Source organism: Anopheles gambiae, chromosome 3, assembly GCF_943734735.2.
Source record: "Anopheles gambiae chromosome 3, idAnoGambNW_F1_1, whole genome shotgun sequence".
Lineage (NCBI taxonomy): Eukaryota > Metazoa > Arthropoda > Insecta > Diptera > Culicidae > Anopheles > Anopheles gambiae.
The window spans coordinates 94386965-94412587 of record NC_064602.1 but is presented as its reverse complement, the minus strand read 5'-3'; the positions used below and the strand labels follow the sequence as shown (position 1 = coordinate 94412587).

Below are 25623 nucleotides of genomic sequence, written 5' to 3'. Positions count from 1 at the left end.
AGAACGTACGACGGTGCGCGGGATAGAATATAAATTGAAACATTAGCGCCCGCGTGCAGAGGCCTTTATGTGATGGCGTAGGTAAATCCAGAACTTCAGAATGGTGAAAACCAGGTGTCGCTGGTGGGGTCCGGGTCGTACAGAAGAAGAATTTATAATAATGGTGTAGCAATAGTCATCGGTAATGTCGCTTAATGGGAGTTAATGTGACTCGGAACGGGCTTCTTAGCGGGGTGCGATATGTGTGTGGGATTGTTTGCTAAAAGGGGGCGATTATTATGTGCAAAGGATTACATGAAAAGCTGCACAAACCGACAAAAGGGATTTAGGCCATTTGGAGGGGCGGCATAGGAGAATTTGATTTGGTTTTAATGCTGTAGATTAACAGGGTGTTATCTTCAATATTTTGGGATTAAAAAAGGGACCAGATTGATATGAAGTTTGAGACATTCCTTCGTAGATAGCTGTAGATAGCTTTGATAAGGGATAAGACCAACAATACGCTCTTCTCATATTTCTGAGTTTTTGTTTTGGTTTCCATATTTCCAACATCGTGAAATAGCAAGATTTTGCAAAAGCAAAGCACAGAAAGAAACGAAATGATTATCAACTTTGCATGATGATTGAGCTCTTGCAGCTTTCTCACACCTTTAGTAAGGTGGTGTGTGTATGATAAGATAGTCTGCGAGGTTTGGAATGTACCGTGTGCTGTGCTATTATTCCTCCATTTTCCGTAGCTGTATTACCTGCTGGTGAACAGAAAAAAAGATGGCTGAAAGCTTCCTAGTTTGATGGTCGGTAGAAAACTTGTGTTGAAGGAACGTCCACGAAGGAGTAGCGTTCGAGGAGCAGGAAACTTCCATATGCTTCTTGCGCTTCTTGCGGGGCACATGGGCATGATGAAAGAAGTACGTCGTCGTATGTACTGCAACGCAATCGCAGAGGGCGGTAGGCAAATGCGCGTTGCCGTTGACCTTCTCTACGCTTGCGGTACTGATGGTGGTGTGTACCATCACGAAGGAGCTGCTGCTGCTGCTGCTTATAAAGCCGTGAACGATGCTCTCTGGAAGCGCAAGGTTGGTGAAGGAGAGGGATTAACATCGTTCGCTGCATTGGCGGAAGTAGAATGCATTTGTTGTGTGTGTGCGCGCGCCATCAAAGCGAGAAGGGAGGCGAAGCCATCCTGCTTGCTGTAAAGTGATGTGTTTGGTGCAGCAACGGTTTCCCAGCAAGCCCAGAAGCGACTGGGCGGGCGTAGCTTTTGCCTTCCAAAAGCGAGCTTGGGGCGGCAAGGGTGTCGACACGGTGAATGGGGAAGTATGGCCGTTGTGTTATGTCGTTGAGCTTGAGGTTATGTTTGCAAAGTGGAAGAAGAGGAGGAGAAAAAGGCAAAACGCGGATGGTGATAGCTTTGGAATGGGACGGTACGACCAGACAGTGCAAACATCCGCCAGCGACACTCGCTTTCTCAAAACCGGGGCATAGTCGTCCTGGTGGTTGCATTGAAAAGGATTCTTTCTTTTCCCCTCTGGCTTAGTGGAGGGTGGGATTTTCTAGAGTCGTTTTTTCCTTCTGCTGCCGTGATGCTGTTGTTCGCTGGTTAAAAATGGGAAGATTTCAGAACACCCTAGCAGAAGGAAGAAAGCATTAGCATCGACATTTTGCCACGGTGCTGGTGCGGAGAGACGATGTTGCTTTATTTGCTGGTGTGTTTTTGTTGTCTATAAACGATGGAGGTGCACTGTGGGAAAAGGTACAAATTTCTGAGTGTCATGTGCACTAAATTCTTGGAAATTACCAGACAAATTAAATAAAGCAAAACATATGTGTTATTGTAAGATTTATAAAAGAACGAAATTCTTTTCTGGAAAAGGCTTCTTAAAAAGAATTTTGTTAATTACTGTTTTTAAATTTGATTTAATGTCCATATACGTCTATTGACCTTTCCCACTGTGCAAATCCACACAGCGTCCTTTGCTTGCAAGGAAACATGGCTTTTAATGCGAACAACAGCGTAGGATACGCCGGGCTTTTCATCGCTTGCCAGTGGTTCTAAATCTAAATGGACGCGACGAAATGGCGTTTGTCCAGCGGAAGGATCCGCATTTCCACTCATGGTCCTCCGCTTCCTTTTCCCACCTAGGCGGATGCAATCTTTCTTGTGTTTTTTAATTCGCTGTAGAAACTAATTCCACTACACACACACACACACACACATACACGTGTTGGCAGTTATAGGGATGTTTTACGTGGACAAAAAGCAGCCCGCGCGTTGTTTCCATCCCCGAACTCCATGCGAACCGAAAACTATTACACATTCTTGTGCCCGGTGCGCCACTGTGGTGCAATCCCATCTCAACGCCATCGGACCGCGAATAATCGGATGTGTACTGTGCAGTATTAATGAGGCCGGGTTTATGAATTTCCTTTCAGGGCCCGTTCGATGATCCTGCCCTGCGTCTCAGGTGCATTGCTTCGGGGGTGTTGTACGCCAGCGAACGGGAGAGAGGAGGGAACGTTTTTCCACCATCCACGTGCGAGAAATGATTTTGTTTTATTTCACCTCCCTCCCCGCGCCCATTTCACTGACACATTCCTCTCTGAATTCTCCACATCGGTTGATGGTTGAGGCATTTCGTTTGCGATTTCGTTTCGTTTTTTGGTGTGTGTGTAACGGTTGGAGGGTACTTACTTTTTTATGGGAAACCCATTTTCACCTTTCGTACGAGGCACTTCGTTTTGGCTCACCATTACCCTCCCACACACACACACAGCCTCACACATCCGTGTGAGTTTAATTTTTGATGAGTCGTACGAGTGCGGCAGGTGGAGAAAAAAGCTGAAACTTCCTTCATGCCACGTGCGACGGATGTGTAGAAAGATGTGTGTGTGTGTGTGCGCACTTTTTTTTCGTTTTCGTTGTTTCCTTTCCGTTTCGGGTTATGCCCTGACGTGCCGACACAGCACATTTGCCCAGGCTTCATGCATAATGAAGATGTCCACCACCACCACCACCACGTCTCGCCCGCTCCCACGTCCCACCGGGTCGACCGTTTTGCAAAACCGTCTTTTTGAAATTGCGGAAGGATAAGAGTGGTGTTTGCCCCCTCCGAAATAGACTCAAAAATTGTACGACGATAATGTCTTTAGCAGTGGAATAATGTTTTCGTTTGGGGGAGCTCTGTTTTTTTTCTCGTTATTTCTCGGTTAGCTGTGTGCTTTGCATGATAGATTAAAACGGTAACGAAATTAAGATCCTACTCGTAAAGTTTTGCTCGTTCAAAATGGGCCCACACCGACTAGAATGATTATATGGTATGAGCGACACAGCACAGAGTGCGGAGATGGTGCATTAAAAATTTTCATTCCAATGGTTCCTGTGGCTCTTATAGAACTGTGGATTTCTACTACTCTTGTGTGTGTGTGGGATTCGATTGCCTTTCCCTGTTTTAGAGGGTTGAAGTTACAGTGGTAGACAAGGTAATGTTGGTATTGGACGGATGGGCAAGTCAGTAAAGTCAGAAATGTCGGTGTATTGAGAAATTAACTTTGGAACTTATTCAGGCAAGAGTTTGAATCTTTGATGATGGACACATATGAAATAGATACTTATCATTTACAATTGATGTATTGCCCTCTTTAAAAATTAGCATTTTGAATAGGTCCTACTAATGATAGGAGAGATTCGAACGCACGACCTGTTGTGTTGCGGACTTGCAGTGTTGTCACATCACCATTTCGCATCTCCCTTTGTACCAGGTTAAAAGGGGTTCTTATTATAGCGATCAATAACAAAAACCATTCAGATCTTCTTACTATTGGTTTTTAGTTTCAAATTCGATGTTCCTTGGAACTCTTTTGAAATTGTCAATTTGCACAATAACTTTGAAATGCTAACGTAACATGATACGGTTAATATTGTTTCCTCACTAATTAGGCGTGTGCCAGTCGTAATTCAAAGTCCACACTAATGGCGGATCAAATATGTAACGCGCAAACATACGTATGCCCATAGTGGAGAAATTGGATCGTTTCGCTCGCAAATTACCGCAATTAAGCTATCGTACAACGTCTTAAAACTCGCCCCTCGTTCTCGTTAAGGGCCCTCGTTTACCCGGCTTTTTTGTGACCCTGTGCCTGCAAAAACAATGGCTGGAAACGTTGTGTATGCCTTCGTCAAGCTGGATTTATCCCGCACACTCGATCGAACTTGTATGCTGTGTAGACCGTGCGTGTGTTGTGGGTGTATAAAAAGCTCGTTTGCTGCTCGTTTCCGCTTGTTGGCGGTCGTAAGGCGGCGGCATCATATATGGGTACTTGGGTGGAGGTTGGCATTCGGGTTGAAAACGATGAAGCTGTAGGTGTACGTTGAGTTAATCTTAAGCGAACAGTTGACAGTTGCGTTCGTTCGGGGTTTGAGGAGGGGTTTCAAATTCGTCGCATCGTTTACGTATTTCCTGAAGCGGGTCGGCGAAGAGGAGCAATGGCAAATTAATATCTCGTTTATATCGTACTGGGAGGATGTATCTCTACCCTTACCTGTTACGTTGGGACGAACGGAATGAGGCATAATTGTATGATGGTATCTGTTTAGGTAAAAAAAAAACGAGGGAAATGGTTAACGAAGCTGAGCTGTAATGCTGTCCCGAGAGCAAACAGTTCGTAAAATGTGCTGATTAATTTGTTTCGTTGAAAATTCTGCTGCATGGTGTGGATTTTGCTGGCAGCGTGAACCCGTTTTGCAATGAATTAATTTACTAAATACTCTACCTACCGCCGGTGAGTTGCGAACAAAATAACTACTGCAAACATGCGTTAAATGCTACAGTTTGCGTGTGAGCTGGAGATGGCAAGGGAACTTTGCGTTTGTTAGCGCTTCGTACGCGTTCGTTGGGAATGGTAGCGCGCGGTTCGTGACATCGGTGTAAATATTGGTCCATCGTGATCCTGTGCGATCGGCCACACGGAAAAGGACGTGCTCGTTTGGCTCGGCAGAGCACTGTTTGCTGCTCCAGCTCTGGCACTGAACCGTGGCCAATGAGTGCCGCAAATATTCCGCCTTTTTTTCTCCTGATTGATATTTCCTCCCTCTCCTGCTACGCCAAACGCTGCTTCACGCTTAATTGGTCAGTGCGTGTAGCAAGCGCTAGCTTGATCGGCATTCTTGCCAGCACGTTTACACGCTGGCAACAACTCCACACACAGCCATAGCGAGTTGGGTTTTATTTTTTTATTTTTTGGCTATAAATTTACATGCAAAACACAAACAGCACCAACATGTGTGCCCGCCCACCCGCCCACTAAAACCCGAGCAAATGTTTCGCTTTGGCACAGCTGGGGGAAGGAAAAAATGGCGACGAAAATGAGCGCACAAAGCAGCGCGCACGGGTGAAGTGAAGTCGGAAAAATCGGAAAAGCCTTCATCATGTTTATGTCCCTTCCCTTTCATTCCCCAGCGTCCGTTCTCCATAAGCATTGGACCGAGCGCGCACAACAGCGCTGCAGCCGGGCCGGAGAAGATAACACGATTGTCGGCGATGGAAAACTTTTTCGCTCGACGGCGGCGGGCGGTACGGTACGGTGGAACAGCAAAACAACATGAGCATGACTGGAAAATTAGATTTTTTCCGCTGTTGGTTGCAAAAATCTCGTTTGGAATTTTGCGCGAGGGACTGCAACGGGTTGTTGCGGGTGCGGTGGGAAGGGGAGCAGGGTTTCTCATTAGAAGAAAGTTGGAGGCACCAAAAACAAAATGATAAAGAAAAGGGAACGATTGCTGATGTTTTTCTGCTTGGTGTGGCAAATTAGTGGAATCAATAATTCACGTCAAGTGTAGCATTTTCCGAACGGTTCGGGGCTACCTTTTGGGGGGCTGCATATTTTATGATAAATCAAAACCACTGACCAAATGCCGACAATTTCCCTGGGACAGTACAACGACGTCAGTGTCTGGGGAGTTGCGTAAAAAAAGTCGACTCGGTGGAAGTAAATATTTCCCACAAGTAAATATTTCTGGATTTCTGGTGCAAGTAAATATTTCTCCCCTTTTCGTGGGTTGCGTGCGTGCACCAGATTTTTCCCATTTTTCAGTGGCATTTTCACACCACTTTGCTGCTTAACAGGTTACTGAGAGAGAGGAGAAAACGGAAGAATGTTTTTTTTCTCCACTGGTGCCAACATTGCGTGCGTTACATTTTTCCAAAGCACTACTGAGCATTACTAGTGTGTGCGTGTCCGTGTTTTTCGTGCCCGCGGAAATTGTACCCCGTTCACCCAGCCGCATTTTCCGCCTAGAACTCTAGCAGCAGGCCCGGTAAGCTCTCGCTTTCCACAGCTTGAAGCTTTTGCCCACCGTCGCGCGCGGATCAAAGATCGTAAATGAAGCGTGTCGAAAAGGCGTGAAGGTTGTTTAAGAATAGGAAGCAACATAACAGGCCGGAAAGCACGATGAGAAAAAAAGCAAAAATCCCACAGTTAATTCTTGATTTATGACATGGGGCAGGCGGCGCTTGGTTGGTTCTGGTTGCGCGCGCTGGCTTCGACAAATATTTAATTCGTGTTATCACGTTCGCATTACAACGCAGTGACGTGCCCGCCCGCCCGCATTACGGATGATGTTGGTTTTATTTAACCAAACGTCAAATCAAATCAAATGTGTTTCATTCCGATTTATTTTTTCCATTCTGTGGGACTTGTGAAATGGTTTCGCTGAATCCATAAACTTTTACCCTGTTTTCCCCCCTTGCTTTAAGGCTTCCTTTTCCAGAGTAGTGTTGTAGTGGTAGTAGTAAATGGCATTAAATTTATGCTAATGAATGTGAGCTTTGTTTGTGTTTTATTTCATGGCCTTTTGTTTTGAGGAAGGGAGGAGGCTTCTCATTTCGATATCCTTGTGCCAGTTGGGTGCTTGAAACGAGTCGGAAACTATAAAACTAGTTGTAAGCAAACTTAGCACACCACGGATATACTTTTGAGTGGTACCTTGTTTGGGCGTTTTTTATGAAGGAAGTGGGTGGAAACTGTTATAAGCTATCTGATATGATTATCATTTATTAAATGGTGTTAAAGTACATACCTATTTTCGTTTGTGTACTGTTTTATGACGCCTGAATGTATGTTTCCATGCATGGAGAATTTAATTATAATTTATTAAAAGCTTTTACTATTTAATTACATTATCTAAAGGCTAACTTTATTCAAGGCTCGAACGAAGGTCCGTTTTGTTGTTAAGCTGTGCGCTTGCCGATTGTACTACGAAGTAGCTGTTGGAGGTGTCTGTTTAATTTCGTATAAAAACTAACTAGCACAACGGATGAAACAAACAAATACATTAGCTTCTAGAAACAAAAGAAGATTCTAGTAAAAATGCTACAAATCGATACTGTCGAGCTCCTTCCCTACGATTTTATTTGAAATTCCTGTTTCATTCTCTTCCCAATTCCGAAAAAACTAGCACGTGCCCACAGCTCACTAATGAAAAGTTTGTCCAAAACGAGCCATTCAGTGGTTCCGCTGTTTATGTGGCTCCTTTGCTTCGCTATCCCCATCCATACAACGAAACCCATAAAGTTCAGTCAATTAAAGGAACATTCTTTCGCATTGAAGGGTGGATATGGGCACGGGAGCGAAGCGAAAACTTCCGCAGCGAAAAACATATGCATTCTGTCCAATGGTGACGTTTCGGTATGTCGTTTTGTTGGCGTAAGGACACGAATTTGGTACGTGCTTTGTGCTGTAACTTGGCACTGCATGAGCATTTCCCCTAGGAGGGCACCGGGGAAGGAAAGTTTGCAGGCTAAAAGAAGACAATGAAAGGTGGAAAAATAGGTTACCTAGAAGTAGTTGGTACGCCTCTACCATGTCAGACATGCGTGCGATAGTGCAATCTTGTCTGTGTGCGATCGGAATTACTCCAAACGTGAGATTTCCACTGCACGAGATTGGTTGCCAGACCCAACCACGTTGCAAATGAAAATATGACACAGATTTCGCATGCACTTTTGTCGGCACATCTTGTTGTACCATCAAAACTTGTGTAACGTGGCAGCTTACGTACCCACCCGCACACGACAACAGTTGTTGTTTATTCAGCAGCAAAGCGCTGTGAAGGAAACTTTTACCCCGTGCCGGTTTTATTACATTTTCTGTAATTAATTTTCCACCATGGATTTATAAGTTTGATTTGTGCATTTTTGTTGTTGTTGCTGTCGCTTTCCCTATTTGGTTCGTGACAAAAACCAGGCCACTGCATATTGCGGAATATATACTGCCACCATCCGTCCAGCTGGTTTGTTATATTTTGCTTTGCTCTTTGTTTTACGTTGTTTAGTGTGGCAGTTTTTTTTTTATTGTTTCCCCCCCATCCCTGCTGTGATTGTGACAAAGTTTTAAGCGCAATTATAACTTCCCAGTGCTCACCCAACCCCACTGGGGGAGGGGAAAAGGAGACCGAGGTACAGCACACATAGCAAAAAAAACAAAAACAAAAAAACAAATACGGAAATACAGGATGGTTTGCCGAGTTAGTTTTGAGTGGGTTAAATGGCATCTTTCTCCTCGCTCCCCTTACCCCCGTGCTGTGCTGTCACTTGTGTGACTTATCGCGATGAAGGAAAAAGTTTTACGAAAGGATGCGAAGGGAAGAGCAAAAAAAACGGAACCGCTGCAAACCTACCCTGGGAAAAGCACCGGGTGGTTATGGGAGCATTTTTCATAATGTGTCTTGCGCGCATAAAATGTCGGTCAAGAAAACAGCTTCGACTGGCGTGCTATGGTGTGTTCTGAGGTTGAACTGCGATCGTGATCGGGTTACAAGAGAATTCGTTTGTTGCTTTGCGGTTTACTCGGGCGAAAACAAAGCTTCGAAAGAAAACTTATTTTTCCCCGCAATGATAAGTAACGACATTGCGACTTGCGACTGGAAACCAAGGAAGAAACCAAGTGGATACAAACGGGGAAACCACATTTTCCTGCATATTGAAAAGATATCTTTTAGTGGGAAAGTAACACTTGTTGGAGGAAATCGTTTCACAGCGCCTGTTAACAGCTTTGGCAAAAGGATGCAATTTATTTGCAACTCAACCGCAATATTTCGAGTTTCGAAAACGATTTATAAGAGTTGGAAGTTACTGTTGAAATTCTAATGAAATGTTCTTAATTTTGCCTTTCATGTGACGTATTTACCGTTGTTTCTATAACTTATTTTTCTCTCAAATACGAAAATGAAACACATCGAAAAGACCGTCCTTTTTTCCTTCTCATTTTACTTGTCTCGCTTCAACAATGTCCGGTTTGGATGAAATTTTTTTTCCTTGCAATTCCGCCATCTGCCATGAGGTTAGCGCGCGCGCGTGCTCTACTTATCTTTCTCGCTATACTTTGCCTCCGAACCGGTTGGATGCCACATGGCCGGTCTCTCACCGAACGGATATTGCATTTATTTTCTCTCGAGCTGCATTTTATTGCATACCGGCTTCTCTAGCAACTGGATTGCTGAATGTATTGCAGCGACGGTAGCGGTATGCAGCCGCTGCTGTATGGTGCTATCGACCCAACTGCTGCGCGTGACACGTTGAAAACGCCATCTTATATTTATTTTGCGCTCGCAACTACTTCACCCTAAATAGATGAACAAAAGCGACACTGACACGACGGTTCGTCCATTTTGCTTTCCTTTTCGATTTTGGGCGGAAATTTTGGGGGCTACGGTTTGAAAAGGCTAGGAACGGGAGATAGATGGAGTAGGAGTAGGAAATGAAATGGCAGACTTGCTCTCAAACTCCGAGAAGTTGAGATTGTGGCAATGTGTGTAGCATCTGGCAGCACTGACAGATAGCGGGTTGGTGGACGGATACGGTGGTACGGTGGGCGTAGAAAAGGTTGACGTGCCGTGGCACAAACCCGATTGACAGATATCTTGATTAGTGGATAAAGTGAGCGATCCTGGGGTTATTGGTGGCTGTGATGGAAATTGTGTAACAGGTTTCTGGTGGTTGGAACTAGCTGACGGTTCCTGCCGGTTCGTGAGTAGGAGGAACAGCTTTTGATTTATCAGAGCGTTCACATCTGTTGCAAAGAAGCTATCCAATTTCTGCTACGATTCCAACAGTATGGCATCCCAACAAATGCTGAAGAATTCTTCAAGGAAGAAGCTAATGGGAGCGCGCACTGCCGTCATTGCAATCATGGGAAGCATTTTTCATGCTTTTTGAATTGTAAAATTGAGCTACTAACGAGCGAGAGAGGTAGGGATTAATCGTCCTTGCCTTACACTCCGATGCCCTTTTCTGGATGTCTCTGTGTGCCTCGCTCGCACCGTTTTTAACAGATGAGAATATGATTGAACTCGACCTCTCTCCTCGGAGTTTCCAGATCCTCTGCAAGCGAATCACGTACGGCCACACCGTCGTCGGGGGAGACTGACAAAGGGGGAATTGTGAAGAAAAACCGGTTCATCGGAACTGCCGCTGCTGCTGCACCACAAACCGAGTGCGAAGAAAGTGAAACGAAAGTGGCTCTAAGGTGGAACAGTCCAAAAATTGTGTCTCTCAGCACAACGCATTGCTCTGAAATTGTTTCCACAGCACGCCGCCCCCGGGGGGGTTTCGGCGGGGACGGACAGTGTTGTGCACGCAGCAGCCCCATAATCGACCTGCCGGGCACTCGGACGAGACTCTGGCGGTGGAGGCGGTGGAGGTAAAAGTAACGAGAGCGAAAGTGGACACGCTAAAGGAACTCGCCCAAGCGTGAACTGGTTTTCCTTTCCGACTGTTTCGGGGTTTGACTTTGCCTTCGCCTCGGCTGCTTAAGTGGCGTGTTACACCGCTGAGCTTGGAATTGATTTGGGCGTGCTGGAAACAACGGTGAATGTGTGTGTGTGTGTGTGTGTGTGCGCACCTGGTAGCATTAACTGAAACGAGCGCAAATAAACCGGCGGGACCCGTTGACCGTGCTCTGTTGCGCGCATTGGTTCGAAAATGGTCGTGTAATGGTCGAGAGCGTTTTTTGGAGCACCGGCAATTCGTTCGAACAAAAAACCACGATGATGGGGAAAGCACTTTTTTGCTGATGTGTGAGTGCTCAGTCGAAATATGTTTTGGAGTTGGCAAGACATTACGCGCTCGGGAAGGTCGTTGAGTTTTTGGTAAATTGGTCCTTGTTGCGTTGGACCGGAATTCGGTCCAAGAACTTCAAGAACGACGAGTAGATGTTGTTGCCTCGGGTCAGGAACATGAAGGCAAACGTTTGAACCTCACTGGGCTTCAATAGAAGTAACAAATTAGTGGCTGTTTCGTCATGAAGTGAAGTACATTAGTAGAGCGTTCCGAACCGCAAATTGATTTAGATTCCTTAGAGCTTTATTCTTTTTTTTTAGCAATGGTGTTGGTATTGGAAGAGAATAAGTTAGTATTTGATGTTTGCACAAAGTTTTGCCTAATAGCCAAAACTTGAAAGTGATTCTCTCTTAAGAGTTTGCAAAATGGACTATTCCTCCGCAAATGATGATTGAAGAGATTCAGGCTCTAGTTGGTCCTTAACGAGAAACAGTCAAACTTCAAAACATTGCTATGTTATACTTCAATTCTTTGAACTTCAGGAGTTTGCCAGGATCTTGGCATGATTAAAAAAAATCTTAAAACACTCCCCTCTTTTCCCATCGTAAACCTCACACTCAATCAATCTCATTAACGGGTGTTGCTCATTTCTCTTTCTCTTCAAACCCCGTTCCAGCGGAACGTGTCAAGGAGAGCCTGTCACTGTCCTATCGACCAGCAAAATCACGGTGACGGTTTTGGTCGTCGTGGTATTGGTTCTATGGCGACAAGATGCACCGATTTATTTCTCGTTGTTATGTCTCTTATCGTGTCCTCTTAGCGTTCCCGGGACAGTTTTTTTGTGTTGTTTGCTGCACGTGGTCCGATGCTCCAATATTGGAGACAGGTCCCGAGGAGTACACAACATCCCTCTTGCTCGTTCTTTCTCCTGTCACGCGAGCAACAACGTGCCATCATTGCTTTAGGAATCTGCTGTTTAGACACCGTCATCTCATCGTTGTCGTCGTTGTTGGCATTTTGCTGAGGCGCATCTTTTAGGCATCTTTTCTACCGTTTTCCACCGCCAAGCCATTCTGCCATATCGAACAGGCGGCAAGATAAATTATCCAAGTGCATTCAGCGCGTCCCAAACAACAATGCATCTTCTCTGAGCAGGAGAAGCTGCTTCTGGTCCTGGGACTAACCTGGGCAATGGGGCATGAATCTTTGATAACGATCGTTGTGTGTAAGGATGGCGGGACGAAGTATGATGCACTTGGCATCGCACAGCCTCAAGGAGCGCATCCTCTTGGCGATGCTGGAGCGCCGAAGGTTCGTTTAGATGTTTGTGCAGTCTTTGGTCGGAAATCGTGACTTATGTCATCTAGTTGCGTGCCTCCTGCACTCGAACAACAACAAACGGGGCGGAATGCAGGAAGACTGTGGTAATGCTTTTTCACTTGAGCGGAAAGTTTTGTCATTTAGATAAAATCTGCACACTACTCTGCTGGTCGGTCGGTCGGGTTTGGTGCAGTTGCGCGGCAAGGAGAGCTTTGGCACGCCTTTTGCAGCCGTTTTCGGCGCGGATTAGCATCTTCAAAAGGAGGAAGCCTTAAGAGCACCCCACCCGCGCTCGTTGTATATGTGTTTTGTACGACGGTCGACCGACATTCCTCGGCAGAGAGATAATCTTGTGCAGAGTTTTGGCGGGTGCGATTTGACGAGCAAAGTTTGGGGCGAAATTGCTTAAGTACCTCCCGCGGGAGTGAGAGGCGAAATTCCGTTGACGATGCGTTTTTAAGTTGACTGTTCCTTGTGTTGTTTAGAGGATTTGGATGGGAATGGTCTAGATTTCCGCAGGGTAATGATGATGATGCTGATGAGACACACGGTGATGGTGAACCGTAGTCGTCGTAGTTGGTTTGAGAAAATGCTAAATTAAACTTCATAATGCCGGATTAGACACTCTGCTCAAAATCTCAGCCACTCCTAAAGTCAATTGCTTAATTTGCGTTAAGTGATGTTTTAGCTGGGTGCGATTGGGATCGGAATTGAATTGGGGGAGTCATTCAATTTACTTAATTTGCTTCATAAACACGAATGTCCCCGACTTGGAGCGCCCCGAAAATGGGCTTATCATACTGTCGTTATCGTATTTAGTTTGGTAATTGAAGCACAACACAGTAGCACAATAAAGTACGTCGAGACGACACAGATGCTCGTGCAAGCTTTACGATCGTTTAGTTCATAAATTTGGGTGCCGTAAGTGAACCAGATGCACTTCAAACTTTTCTTCGCGTCAACAGGCAAAAAAGAAATGGGTGTGAGAGCATATAATAATTTTCCCTGCTGCTACTGTATCGGATCAGGCTTTTGCAACACGTGTGCAAAAATGTTAGCTGACTGTCTCCCCTACCCTCCCTCCCCGCTTATTGCTTTTGAATGTCGTGCCGAAGCAACGGTCTTATCAGAAAGAACAAAAAGGAAAAAAAAGACGTCCAGCGGAAAGTGCCACGGCAATCTCGGGAAAAGGTAACCACTTTATCTTTTAAGTGTTTGTTTTCACAAACGGCGCGAACGAAAACTTTACCATCATATTTGACCTGCTTTTTTTTGCGGCTCCTTCTGCTGCTTGTGCTCAATTCTCGTGGGGTCGATTTTTATATCGTATCCCTCGTCCCGCGTACTACGTTCAGCTCTTTTGGAACGTCACGCGTGCATACGTACCACTCCCTTGGGGGCTTGAATTATTTATAAATTATTGAAATTCCCTGCCCGCCGGAAGCGAGCAATAATCTCCTGCCACACTCACACACTTTCTGACGTTTGGGGATGGCTTTCGGGAGGGAAGTTTTTATAGCTAGTAGTAGCCTCTCAGATTTTATCCTTCGTGCGAACGAGCCCACAGAATGTGAATACGATACATGGGGTGGAATGTGTCGCTTGTTTTCTCGGCCTGATTTTGAATACGAATCTCGTTGCCTTAAGGTGACAATGGAGAGCCTGCACAGATAAAAAAGGCCAAGGTGTAGAACCTTTTACCCAACGCAAACGATGTCCTCGAAAGCTTTGTTTCTTTATGCTTCTTCTGGAGCGGATCAAAGTAGGGGCAAAGTGTATCGGCAAACGACGGGGCAAAGATATCCCTTTTTATGGAGGACAGCTTCCATCTCACCTCACCCATCTGCCCTCACATTTTGTATGATGGAATATAAGTAGCAGAAAATATTCTTCCAACGTTTATCTGTCTCGGGATTTTCATTTTTTTCGTGTGTTGCCTGGACGCAGCACATTCAATCCGTTGAAGAAACAAACCCGCGCTTTGCTCGAAGCTACTGCAGCTGACAGCTTTGCTACTTTGTTTCGTTTCGTCAAGCGGGGCGGGGTGGGTCCTTCTGTAAATGGGAAGTGGGGGCTTTTCCTCGGTCACATTAATGCGAAGTAAACGGTGACCCAGGCAGCCCTTTCGGTCGCAGTTTATGTTTACGATGTGCCTACGCATGCTGCTGCTCGCTGCTAGAAGGCGAGCAAAAAGGATTAAAGTATCGGTTGGCTCCCCCACCGCGGGGGATAGCTTTGGGAAAGTTTTGCCGCGCAAACACAGAGACTGGTCGGTGGTGTGCTCTGGTGGTGTCGTATTCAATGGTGGTGAGGTTGCTTCGTTCTTCCCGCTTTCTTGTGGTTGCTGTGAAAGAGGAGGTATGGAAATGTTGCAATAGAGCCTCGGAAGAATGTTCACTGTAGAACGATTAATCATTTTATGTGGGCGTGTAGAAGCAGTCTCGCGCGCACATATGCAAAGCTCTAAATCAGTGATTTGAAATTTCGCTGGTTAGGCAACAAAACCTCTGGTTTGGGGTTGTAATTCCCGTGGCAGTTTGTGGTTATTTGTGGCCACTTTTGGTGTTGGAGTTTTGCTAGTATACGAGTACAGCGGAACGGAAGGATCAGAGCGATCCTTGGTCGTTTGTAAAGTATTCTGTGGAAGAGGATTTGCCTTAAGAACAGATAAAGCGCTGAATTAGTGGTTCAAAGGAATTTATCGTTCTGATTATTGTTAAGCTCATAAAATAAATGTTATGCTTTAAGAAAATTTCAAAGCAATCTTGGCTTGAGAATACTTAGGAGTACTTATTCCAGACATTTCAATGAACTTCTAGAACGAACTATGTTTCTTCTCAGTACAGTAACATTAAGTAGTACCAAAACCTTCAAATTACCGAGCGATAATTAATGTCAGGAACTACTCCCGAACACAATGTCACGTCGCAAAGCTTCTGTGCAAAGAAAGCTCCCAATAGCTGTTCTTCATTTTCAGCAAAACTGTAAGTTCTTTCCACTGCATTGTTCCTAGACTGAATCTGGTAGATATTTTTAGCCACCGGTTATGTTACAGATATTACTGACTGTGCACATTGTTTTCGCGTGCAAAAAATAAGTTGAATAATACAGCAAGACACCAAAAAAAGTCACCCGGATGGTTGCATTTTCCAGCCGAATGAAAAATAGATTCTTCCAATCCACAGTAACGTGCACGCGACTCCCCCTTGTTATGGTGTAAGAAAGCTACTACGAGGTAAAAGACGACGTACAAATGTCAAGGCCTTTTTGCAACTGTCACCAGAGTTGACGGGCCTCTCTCTGTAGCGCCGCGTTGTTTGTCGTACAATTCTCGAGTGGGCGATTTTGTTGCTGAATAAATTGTAAGCACTATTTTCGAGTGCTTATAAAAGGTGATGCGGTAGCGATGGTGGGACACACGGACGTCTTGGAGTTGGAATTTGTTGCAATTTACATTTGCGCTTTTTGTGTCCGCTCATCAGGAGTCGCTTGTTCTTTTCACAGTGGTCCCCCGCTTCGTTAAGACACCTGTAAACGATCCAACATCGTCGGTGGGGGTGAACAGTAATCCTGCTGTACGTTTGCGAGAAGCCTTAGTTAGTCCGGGAGCGGAAGCTTACTGTGGGATGGAGTTGTTCAGCGTTTTATTGCAAATGTGCACTTTGCCTTCATCTTCCAATGGTTGGCGCGTTGATGATGATGGGAAATAGGATGCTATTGGAGCAGTAATTCTGGCAACGTGATTGTTTTAGATCATCCCGGAACAGTCTGTCATCCTATTGAAAAACCAAACGGCGAGTACATTTTCTCGTACCACGCTCTCTTTGTCATTTTCCCAGTCCAGAGCACTAGAGGAGATCTTATCCGAAGGCAAACGGGAAGGTACACAGGACTGGAAGTAATTTATTATACGCGCGCTACATCCGGCACTGGAAAGAGGAACTGCCAGACTAAGCTTCCCGAGAAGCTCCAACCGGAAAGTGTAAGTGGCTTACGGCTGGTAGGACCCTGGTTGTCGCCTACTTTGACGTAATGAAAAATATGCCAATCAACAAAGAGAGGAGACCCGCTCGAAAGGACAATAAAGCGCGTTTCTCGGTGTTGACTGTCCGGTGTCGTGAACTTGAGAAGTGAGAAATTAATTAAAATCTATTCCAATTTCGGTCCGTCAGCCGGCCCCCGGGGGGGGGGGGGGGGTCTGTGTGACCAGTTGGTGGCACCGCAACTCAGCGTTTCATCCCAGGGGGTGTGTGAATGTGAGAGTTTGGGACACATTTTTGACTCCCAAGAGGAAGGGCGTTTGACGGGCAACAGGTCAACAAGCGGATTGTGAATTGTTTCCTGCTCGTCTGTGTGTTCTTCTGGGACAAAAAGGATATTTAGTGTGCGATTGCAGGCACTTATCTCTTCGACTAGGACGGTCCTTTCTGGCCCGGTCAGCCCTGGGTTGTTCAAGGTGCGCCTAGCAATTAGGATCATCAGGGATTAAGGAACCGGACGGGTGGAGTGTAGCCCAAAATTAGCATCGACTTAATTGTGTACGTATTTTTTGGGCTGAAGAAGAGAGTGTGCGGAAGTGTGAGGAAGAAAGCCTGAAGTCCCGGAACCCCGGCAGAGGATGTTTAGCAAACATCAACTTAATTCCGAGAAATTTGCCGACACTCTTCAGGACGAGACGGTAGTACACGCAGTTCGAAGGGGAGTGGGTCTCCAAGCGGGGTGGTGTTCGAAATTTGATTTGAAAACATGTTGAGAGGACGTTCCGGGAAATTTAACTCGTGCTTTTCGCTTGTCAATCGAGTGCCGTTGTGTTTTCGTGTTTTTCACTCAAGGCTTGTAAGGTTCTACTGTGTGCACTGTGTGTGTCATGGGAAATTATCTGAATTTTCTGTGTATATAAAATGGTAGCAGTAGCACCGCAGCACCGGAGAGATCTCCGTTGAAGATGCGGACAGATGGGAATTTGTTTTGAAGATAAATAGAAATATAACGTAGGAAACGGACTTGTTGGGGGATGTTGGGGAGGGAAAGGTTACGGAGGAGGAAAATGTTGGTGAATTAATTTTGTAAGAATTCATTATGTTGCTCCCGCTCGTTCATTTCGACACAGTTTTTGGGGCGTCCTTTCTGCATCTACAAATACTCAAAACGATTGCCGAGACGACGACCAGACTGTGAGAATACAGTGTATGTTGAGATGGACATAATTTGGATTTGAGGAAAATACAATCTGCTTACCATATTGAGTGAATTTTGTGTTTTTTTCTTATCCAAATGCTTACGTTTGGTTAGAATTTTGTAATTATGACCATCTTTAGTCCCACCATTCCGAAAGGGTTGCTGCAAAAAGGATCGCAATATGCGCAGAATGCGAATGAATATGCTTGGTGGAAAAGTTTTCAATTCGCTGTTACTGCTTCGCTCGCCCTTAATCTTTCCCTCCTTTTGGCATAGAAATTACACATTCACACCTAATTAAAGGATGCGGAAAATTTTTGACAAAACACCGCGCGAGAAGAAAGAACTCTGAAAATAATTCCACCGGCGCGCGGTGGAATGCCAATGGTGGAAGTTCTACCAGTTGTTCGACTTATTTCATGTTGTTTGGGACGCCCCATCACGGGCTTTGGGACAATGTAAAACTTTTCCACTAGTGCGTTTGGGAGCGGTTTTTGCTGATGTTCTTTCTTTTTGGTTTTCCACCCGAAAAGCGTGACTTCTTCGACACTCTGCAGACGGACGGGCATCGCCTTATAGAGTCGTCTGTGGTACGAATTCCCGTTTCAATTCCGCGGAACCATAAGCTCCCAGCGCTCCAAAGACGTTAAGAAATGGCATTAGAGGGACAGAAGCCCGTTTTAAAACAATCGCAACTAACTGCGAAGAAAACTTCACCCCACGCTAATGTATTCAAAGCTTTTCAAGTGTGTAGCGCTGCTCTTGCGCGAAAGCTCGACGCTTTTTTTAGTGCCTCAACAACTACTTTCGAAGCAGATTTTTGAAGATTTTTTTTCTATTCGTAAAGTGTTTCTAAGAACCCTTTTCAGAGAGAGAGAGAGTGGGTACTTTTGGGTTGTGCTTGTGTCAAGATTGTTTCGCTGCTGTATTGCCGGGTAGAGATATTCCGTTGACGACGTCGAAAGAAGAGCTGCTTGGTTGTTGGTCGTTAGAGTATGAATTGCTTGCGAACGACGACTACCAGTCGGCAGAATGGGTCGTTTGTAGGGAATTGATTTCGGCTTTGGACAATAATATCCTTATTCTTATAGAAAAAAATACTAGTTATATTTGAATAGGAATGCAATAAGCGATTTTTAACAGCATTTGATTAGATTCGGAACATCATAATTTGCACTCCTGTTGTTTCCTGACATCATCCTGACAGGCAGAACATTTAATGATTGAATTTTATTTATTTTATTGATAGTCATTGGAATTTGCCAGTCATATTGTGGTGTGGTCCTGCTGTTTAAATAACGTTACTCGTCAATTTTCAGTGTCGATGGTGGTGTGGTAGGTTGTTGGTACCTTTTTCAACGTCATTAGCGAATATGAAGGAGATGTGCTGATGCGTCCTAGTAGTAGTAGCTGTAATTGATAAAATTTATAAATGTGGTCTGATGCGGTTTGTTGGTGATTCTAAACCAACTGACAGAGGTTCACTTCCGTTTCGATAGATATTCACTGGTTTTGTGCTGACTTGAAATTTTTGGTAAAACGTATTGGCAACGGGATGAAGGAGGTGTGTGTGTTTGAGGTGAGGAAAAACCGTCCCGTTTCTGCTGACGCACTGTCAGCCCTCCGTAGATAGCGTCTGGTGAGCGGGACGAGGATCAGAGTTTTGTGGTTAATCGTCATCTATAATCGCTATTTGAACGCTTCTTAATCTCCTCCTCTTTCCCGCCTTGCGCCAAAACCACACAAAAGGTCCGCACCACACATTCGCATCGGATTTTACGGTGCGCAAAATCGATGCCTGCTTGCCTGTCGTCCCCTTTTTATACCCCAGGAAATTCGCTGACATCGATGGAAAAGCCAAATTTTTGTGGCCGATCAAGTGAACATCGTTCGATTGGTTTGTATCGTTTTTCCGGGGAAGTACGCTTTGGTTGGGAGAAATTGTTGCAAAGGGGCATTGACCGGGGAGGATATGAGTGAGCGGGAGAGCTTCATGTACATCGTTGGAGGTGGATCCTTTCGCCTTTTTTTTCTCTAACCCAAGTCGGTCTCGATAGACGTTAGATGAATAAACGGAAAATGTGTTTTTCATCGATACACAACACCCTTCCTCTCTCGCTGCTGTCAGACTGTTGGCCTACTTTTATGTTACAATTTTCCCTTCCAATCTCTGCTATCTCTGTCCCCCTCTCATCGCACTGCGAAACGCATTGTGGCCCATTTAACATGGATTGATAATGACAGTTGGTTTGCTGCGGGTACGCGCACGGTGGCCGGTGGCAAAAAGTAATCAAAAATGGTGTTTCGATTCGATTGAGTTCGTTTTATGGCATCTCTCTAACACGGGGACATTGGTCTCGGACCGGGACTGCCAGTGGTCGTTAGTGGTTAATGTGAGCCTTGGCTCCCGTTAACGCAATGCTCTTCGCATCCTTCCAGCGACACAATTGTGTACCGAGGCAGTGTTGAAATGTTCTGACATGTTTGTGCGACCTCACTTGGTAGCTCGTGTACTGCTGGTTATTGTGAAAAGCTGGCTCTCCGTTGCGTCGGTTGCCCAAAATTAATCCGATATGAAATTCATGAAACTGTGTACTATTGTGTACCATCAAACTCATCCCGAAACGGGTGGCGGTGTTACTTGTTTGTTTTTCATCTCGTAATTGATCGTTTGAAGTTGGCTCTAAGACTATCAAAACCGTGCGGCACCGCCTCTGATACCGATACCGGGAAGGTCAGTTAAGCAGGGCAACAACAACCCCCTTCTTCGGGTGGGCGATTACTTTAAATAATTCATTACCTCGCGCGCGCCCTCCAACGACGACGGGCGTTGGGTTGGGTATTTTCGGTGAGAAATTAATTTTCCTTTCTAGCTACTTCAGCAACAGCACCGCTGATGAAAATCAGAGGGATGAATGGTTGTTTTTACTGTAAATAATAGAATATAATTAAAGCTCTCGAGCGCGCTCACTCGGGCGCGCGTTCCGGTTGGTTGTGTTGGGCTTTGGCATGCCGAAAAATAGGTTATGCCAATGCTTTCCTATTTCTCGTTCGCAAGTGATTTGCGTAGAATTGCGTTGTTTTGGTGACTGGCGTGATCGTTGTTGTGTGTTGTGTGGTTTTGCAAGAGTGACTGATCAGGCTCAGGAACTTACACAGGTCTGGTTTGTTTTTCGTGTCCTGCACAGTTCGTTTGTGTCAATTTTCCAGCAGCCCTGGTGACCGTAGAAAATGTGCAATCCACCCCCAAAAGCGCCACATTTGAATTAATTATTCAATCAGAGTTTTAGTTACAAACGGGGCAGGAGGCAAGTTGATGTTTTGATTGGACAGCGATTGTTTGTTAATACTGTTGGTTCACTGGTCACAAACAACAACTTCATTGTATATTTTATGATCTGTAGTAACATGTTTTCTAGTGAACTTTGAGTGGACGTACATAAAGTTGGTGTAATGTTAAAGTTCACATTTAAAGTTAACATTTTAGGTCCTCCATTGTGCGATAAATTCCTTGTTGTCTGTTGCAGTCTAAGGCAATCTATTCTACTCTTGTGATTTACTTGAGGAACATCTTTTTTGCTCCTACAATCTCATGTCTGCATCTATTTTACTCTTGGAATGGCTCAAACGAAGATTTCCACAGATTTAACGCGTGTTCTGTACCAATCTCGTCTAACTTCCAGCTCGTCGTAAAACCGCCAGAGCAAAGTACTCAGAAACCAAAGTCTCATAAATTAGTCAGACGATTTCAATTTCAGCTTTTTACGGCGAACCAACCATCATGTGTGCGCTGTTACTTAACTTTCCTCCGTCGCTCTGCTCTCTACACCGCTCTCTACTTCAACTTCTCAAATGGCGTAATTTTAGACTCCACGGAAAAAAACGCCAGCAGCGAGGAAAACAGCTGGCTTTCTCCTGCGACGTCAAACCCGTCGATCATGACGTACGCCCAGCGGTGTGTTCGTCGTTCACGTCGCTGGCTGCGCATTGCCGTACTCTGCTTCCCCGGATCAAATCATTCTTAAAAGCGCTAGCAATTATCAGATTTGTGGTTGACTATTCCGCTGTGGGGCTGGGACGATGCTGGGAGGATTGGAAAATGGATTGAAGTTTGCCTTTTGTTGCGCTGTGTACCTCTCGAGGGTTTACTATTGATACGAACTGGTGCAAGGGTTTCCGCCTCCGTTATTGGACCGGCGTCATCGTCTGTAGCTGACAGTATAGTGTACGTGTGCGTGTGCACTCCATGGATATCAAAAGCGGGAGGGTTGTTTTAAAAATAAATTACACATTTGGATGCTAGTTAAATTCGTACTAAACACGGTTCAGCTTGGGCGCGTATAAATAAACGATGCGATTCTCTCCGTTCCGCCGGCTAAGGGATCATCTTCTTCTCTCTTTCGCTCTCTCCCAGTTCTATTTTACTATTCCATGCTGTATCACCTATCGGGTGTCGAGCGTTTTCCACACGTGTTGTCGCTCCCGATCGATCCCGTTCGTGGTGGAAAAGCGCACATGCTCACACGAATAGACGCATTCCTTCAATCCGTCATTCAGCTCGGAATGGAAAATTGGGCATCCAACGGATCTGAAACGTATTTCATAACAAAAACGAAGCAGGGAGCGCAAGGGAAAAACTCTTTCGCATTGCCTGAACCGTTGCGATGGCTCTTGCCAGTTTGATTAATTAGCGTCGATTCATTTTAATGAGTGGAATTTATTCTCGTTTAAAAAAGACTTTGTTTACTCTTTGCTTTCCTTCATTTAGCTAATGATTTTCATTATTTTCTTTTTCTTTCTATTCTGCAGAACAATAATAACAACATCAACGTCACAGACGAACCGCGCCGGAAGCGCGACGTTGCGACGCGCCCCAACCATATCCTGCTGTTCACGATCCTGAACCCGATCTATCCGATCACAGTGGTAAGTGGAACTATTTCATCCGGAGATATTAAATCAACCCCTTTGTGTCCCGTCTTACATCAACTGATCCCGAGTTGGGACTTCACAAGTATCAATTTATGTTACGTATCCCTTTTTATTGCATCCCCGTAGAAGTTCAAGTTTAATCAGTTGCGATCCTTCCCCGTCCGGTCACATATTTTTGTGTTGATCTTGCTTTGAAATTTGGCTCATCCATCGGCCGAAGGAAAGGTCAGAAACCACAACATCGTCTTACTCCCTCCCTGGAGGGACTGTTATCAATTCAAGGGAAAAAGGTTGCTTTAGCAGTTTGGTATAACGCAATGATGAAAACCTTGATATTGGCAGTGAATTCCTGCCTTTGCCTGCGGGACACGTTTAATCACAATCGGGCTTAAACAACCTTTCGCTGTGTCGTAAAGCGAACCAAACAAGGATGACATAATACCTAGCACCACAAGAAGACTTTCCTCGGAAAATGTGTACAAACGTCACCATGTGTTTCCTATCCACCAAAGTTAAACAACGGATTAGAGCAATAAGAAAGACGGCCGGGAAGGGAACAGGACGAACCGGTTTCCCAGGAACGCGGGTAAAGCCATCCATCCCGGGACCCGGGCGGGTATTAATAATGCATTCCATTAAACTCTCCGATAAATGGTCGCCGCCGAAAGAGAGGGATGTAAAGACCCTTTTTTGTGCTGATCCCTTCCGCGCCACCCTCGGGGTGACCCATTTTAATTGGCCTCGTTTAAAACGGTGCTGCTGCTGCTCAACCCTTTTGGACTAGCCATTTTTTTGCTCTCACCGTCGGGAAATGGTGACCCTTTTCTTGGCAGTGGGAAAGAGAGGTTGAAGCACTGGAATCGGTTCTTGCCACTCCGTGTGGTTGGTTGGAAATAATTGCAGGGCTCGCGAATGCACCCAGGTAATAGAGGGAACGCGTCATAGCCGGCGGATGTGGTGCGCACAGTACATGCCTCCTCCGGTAACATCGGAGGAAGGTTTTACGGGAGATATCGCTCAGCAAACGCATTAATCTTGGCCGGCATAGGTGATGTGACCTACAATATGGTGACTGAGTGGAGGATAATTAGTGGCGGGAAAAAGGGAACGGAGATTGGGATAGAGTTCTTAAACATGATCGATGCGTTTTGCTGGTCTGACAGACGCGGAGATGAGCTATTAACTGTGAGGAAATGTGTTGGGTGTTAGGTACTGATTGGTGACTTCTAGGAAGAGGATTAGAAGATTCTGAAGCTAGAAGTGTCACACCTTTTTGCAGTAACTCTGTTCTTATCCTACAGATTTAGGAGTCTTATATATGTAGTCTACAAGGCTTTTTTCATTTGTTGGGAAAACCTTAGAAGTAACTGATGTACATCTTAATCTACGTTACGATGATCATACTTCATCACAAAACAATTGCATCTCAAGCCGTCCGTCTCGTCCTCATTCAGACTCATCTACCATCTACAACACGTGCGTCGCGAAAATCTTGAAACGTTGAAGCACACCATCATCGACCGATTGTGGCCACCTGTGGTCGCTTTTAGTCATGCGACAGTTTCTCAAACATGAATCACTCTCAGCCGGCGTTCGGGCAACGTTTTTGCGACGGACTAAAATGTCATTTTTACCTCCCTTCTTTCGCTCTCTCTCTTGTCACCTTCTTGTCTGGGTTGCCTTTTTGTGCTCCCGAGCAGGCCCGGTGGCGGTTGCTCATTAATATTCTACCACCAAAGTCCGACCGTTGCCAAAGAAATGAAACGTATGTCCGTTCGTCCGATCGTCGGATCGTCCGATGACGACGATGATGATGATGCACGGGTGGAGTGTTTTTCGAGATTGATGAGCCCTCCCGCCGACGAGGGAGAAGAAAGCGAGCGCGGCGGCGGTCGCAATTCTGGTGACCAGAGAAGCGCACAACATTCATGCCGTTGTGGATATGCAGCTCGCCGTAATTAATTGCGGCATGTTCCGGCGGGTCCACTCAACCAATCGAAGGCTGGGGAAGAGGACGAGGGATGCTACTACCTCACCCAGTACCTCCCACAGTATATGATCAAATTATTCTAGGTGTGGTATGTGATGTCGATTTAAATTTACTCCAATGTATTCTACTGCCATCCCGTTTTTGCTAGGTCCCTTAAACACTTTACCGTTTCTTCGCGCGGGACATGTTTTTCCCCAAATGGAGCATCTCTCCAAGAAAAGGGCGAAGCGGCGAATCCATTTTGCGGACGTACGATAATTGATGCTTGCGCCAAAGGGACAAGCGCGCGGGGTCCGCGCAAGGGATGACAAATGGTTTGACGAAGTTGCTGCACGACTGGGGCATTTCAACAGTCACCACCATCACCACCCAGTGGGATGGCATTCACGAGCATTTAGAGACCATCATTCGCGTCCATTATGGGCCACCACCGCTCTGGTACACACACACAAAATGGTGCATATCGAACCGAATCACGCCCGCCCATTACTGCGCCATTTGGCTCGTTGCACTTGCACACGGTTGACAATGCGAGAAAATCTCCGATGGGAACCTTCAATCGGTTTTTGGATGGGGGGCATCCATGGAGACTAGGACTAGATGTGACCGTTGTTATCATTAGTTATCTCGTGGATCTTCCCGTCTGGTTAGTGCGCTACTGATACTGTGTGCTGCGGCCACGTGTATCTCGTCCCCAATGAATGATGTTCGATTGTATTGCGACCGGGCGGGATGGGTGGTCTATACACATTCGTCGCATATGGCGGTTAGTGCACGGAGAGCACAGAGAGAGAGAGAGTACATCAATCTTTTCCCGTTTAACAATCATGTCGTCGTTGTGCCTTGCGTACCCCTCGCGACCGGGAGAGATCTGATCAGTCGTTCAAGAAACATGGGAAACATGGTATCGCTCGTTTGTGATCTCTGTCTGTACTATACTCCACATTCCAATTGGGTTTTGCATTGTATCAGGTGGGGAAATGAACTACTTGTGATGTGTGTGAGTGTGTCTGGGAGTTTCACCAGCTCACCAAAGTTCGACGTTTGAGCGATACTCAGTGGAGAGGGGAAAACACGTTCTTATTTGCTTCTAAGTGATCCATTATTCCCGGTTGCGATGAAGGGATACTAGCGATGTGAACCTTTTTT

At 45.5% G+C, this 25623-nt stretch overlaps 1 protein-coding gene across 19 annotated transcripts in view; it reads left to right on the top strand.

Annotated features, from left to right (window-relative positions):
* The window catches only part of LOC1280613 (heterogeneous nuclear ribonucleoprotein L), a 175039-nt gene that overhangs the window by 56207 nt on the left and 93209 nt on the right, over positions 1-25623 (top strand). For all 19 annotated transcript variants that reach the window (XM_061658899.1, XM_061658909.1, XM_061658908.1 and 16 more), the window contains one exon: positions 22362-22478. In XM_061658899.1, the coding sequence (XP_061514883.1) occupies positions 22362-22478 (117 nt within the window). The remainder of the gene's footprint in view (positions 1-22361; positions 22479-25623) is intronic.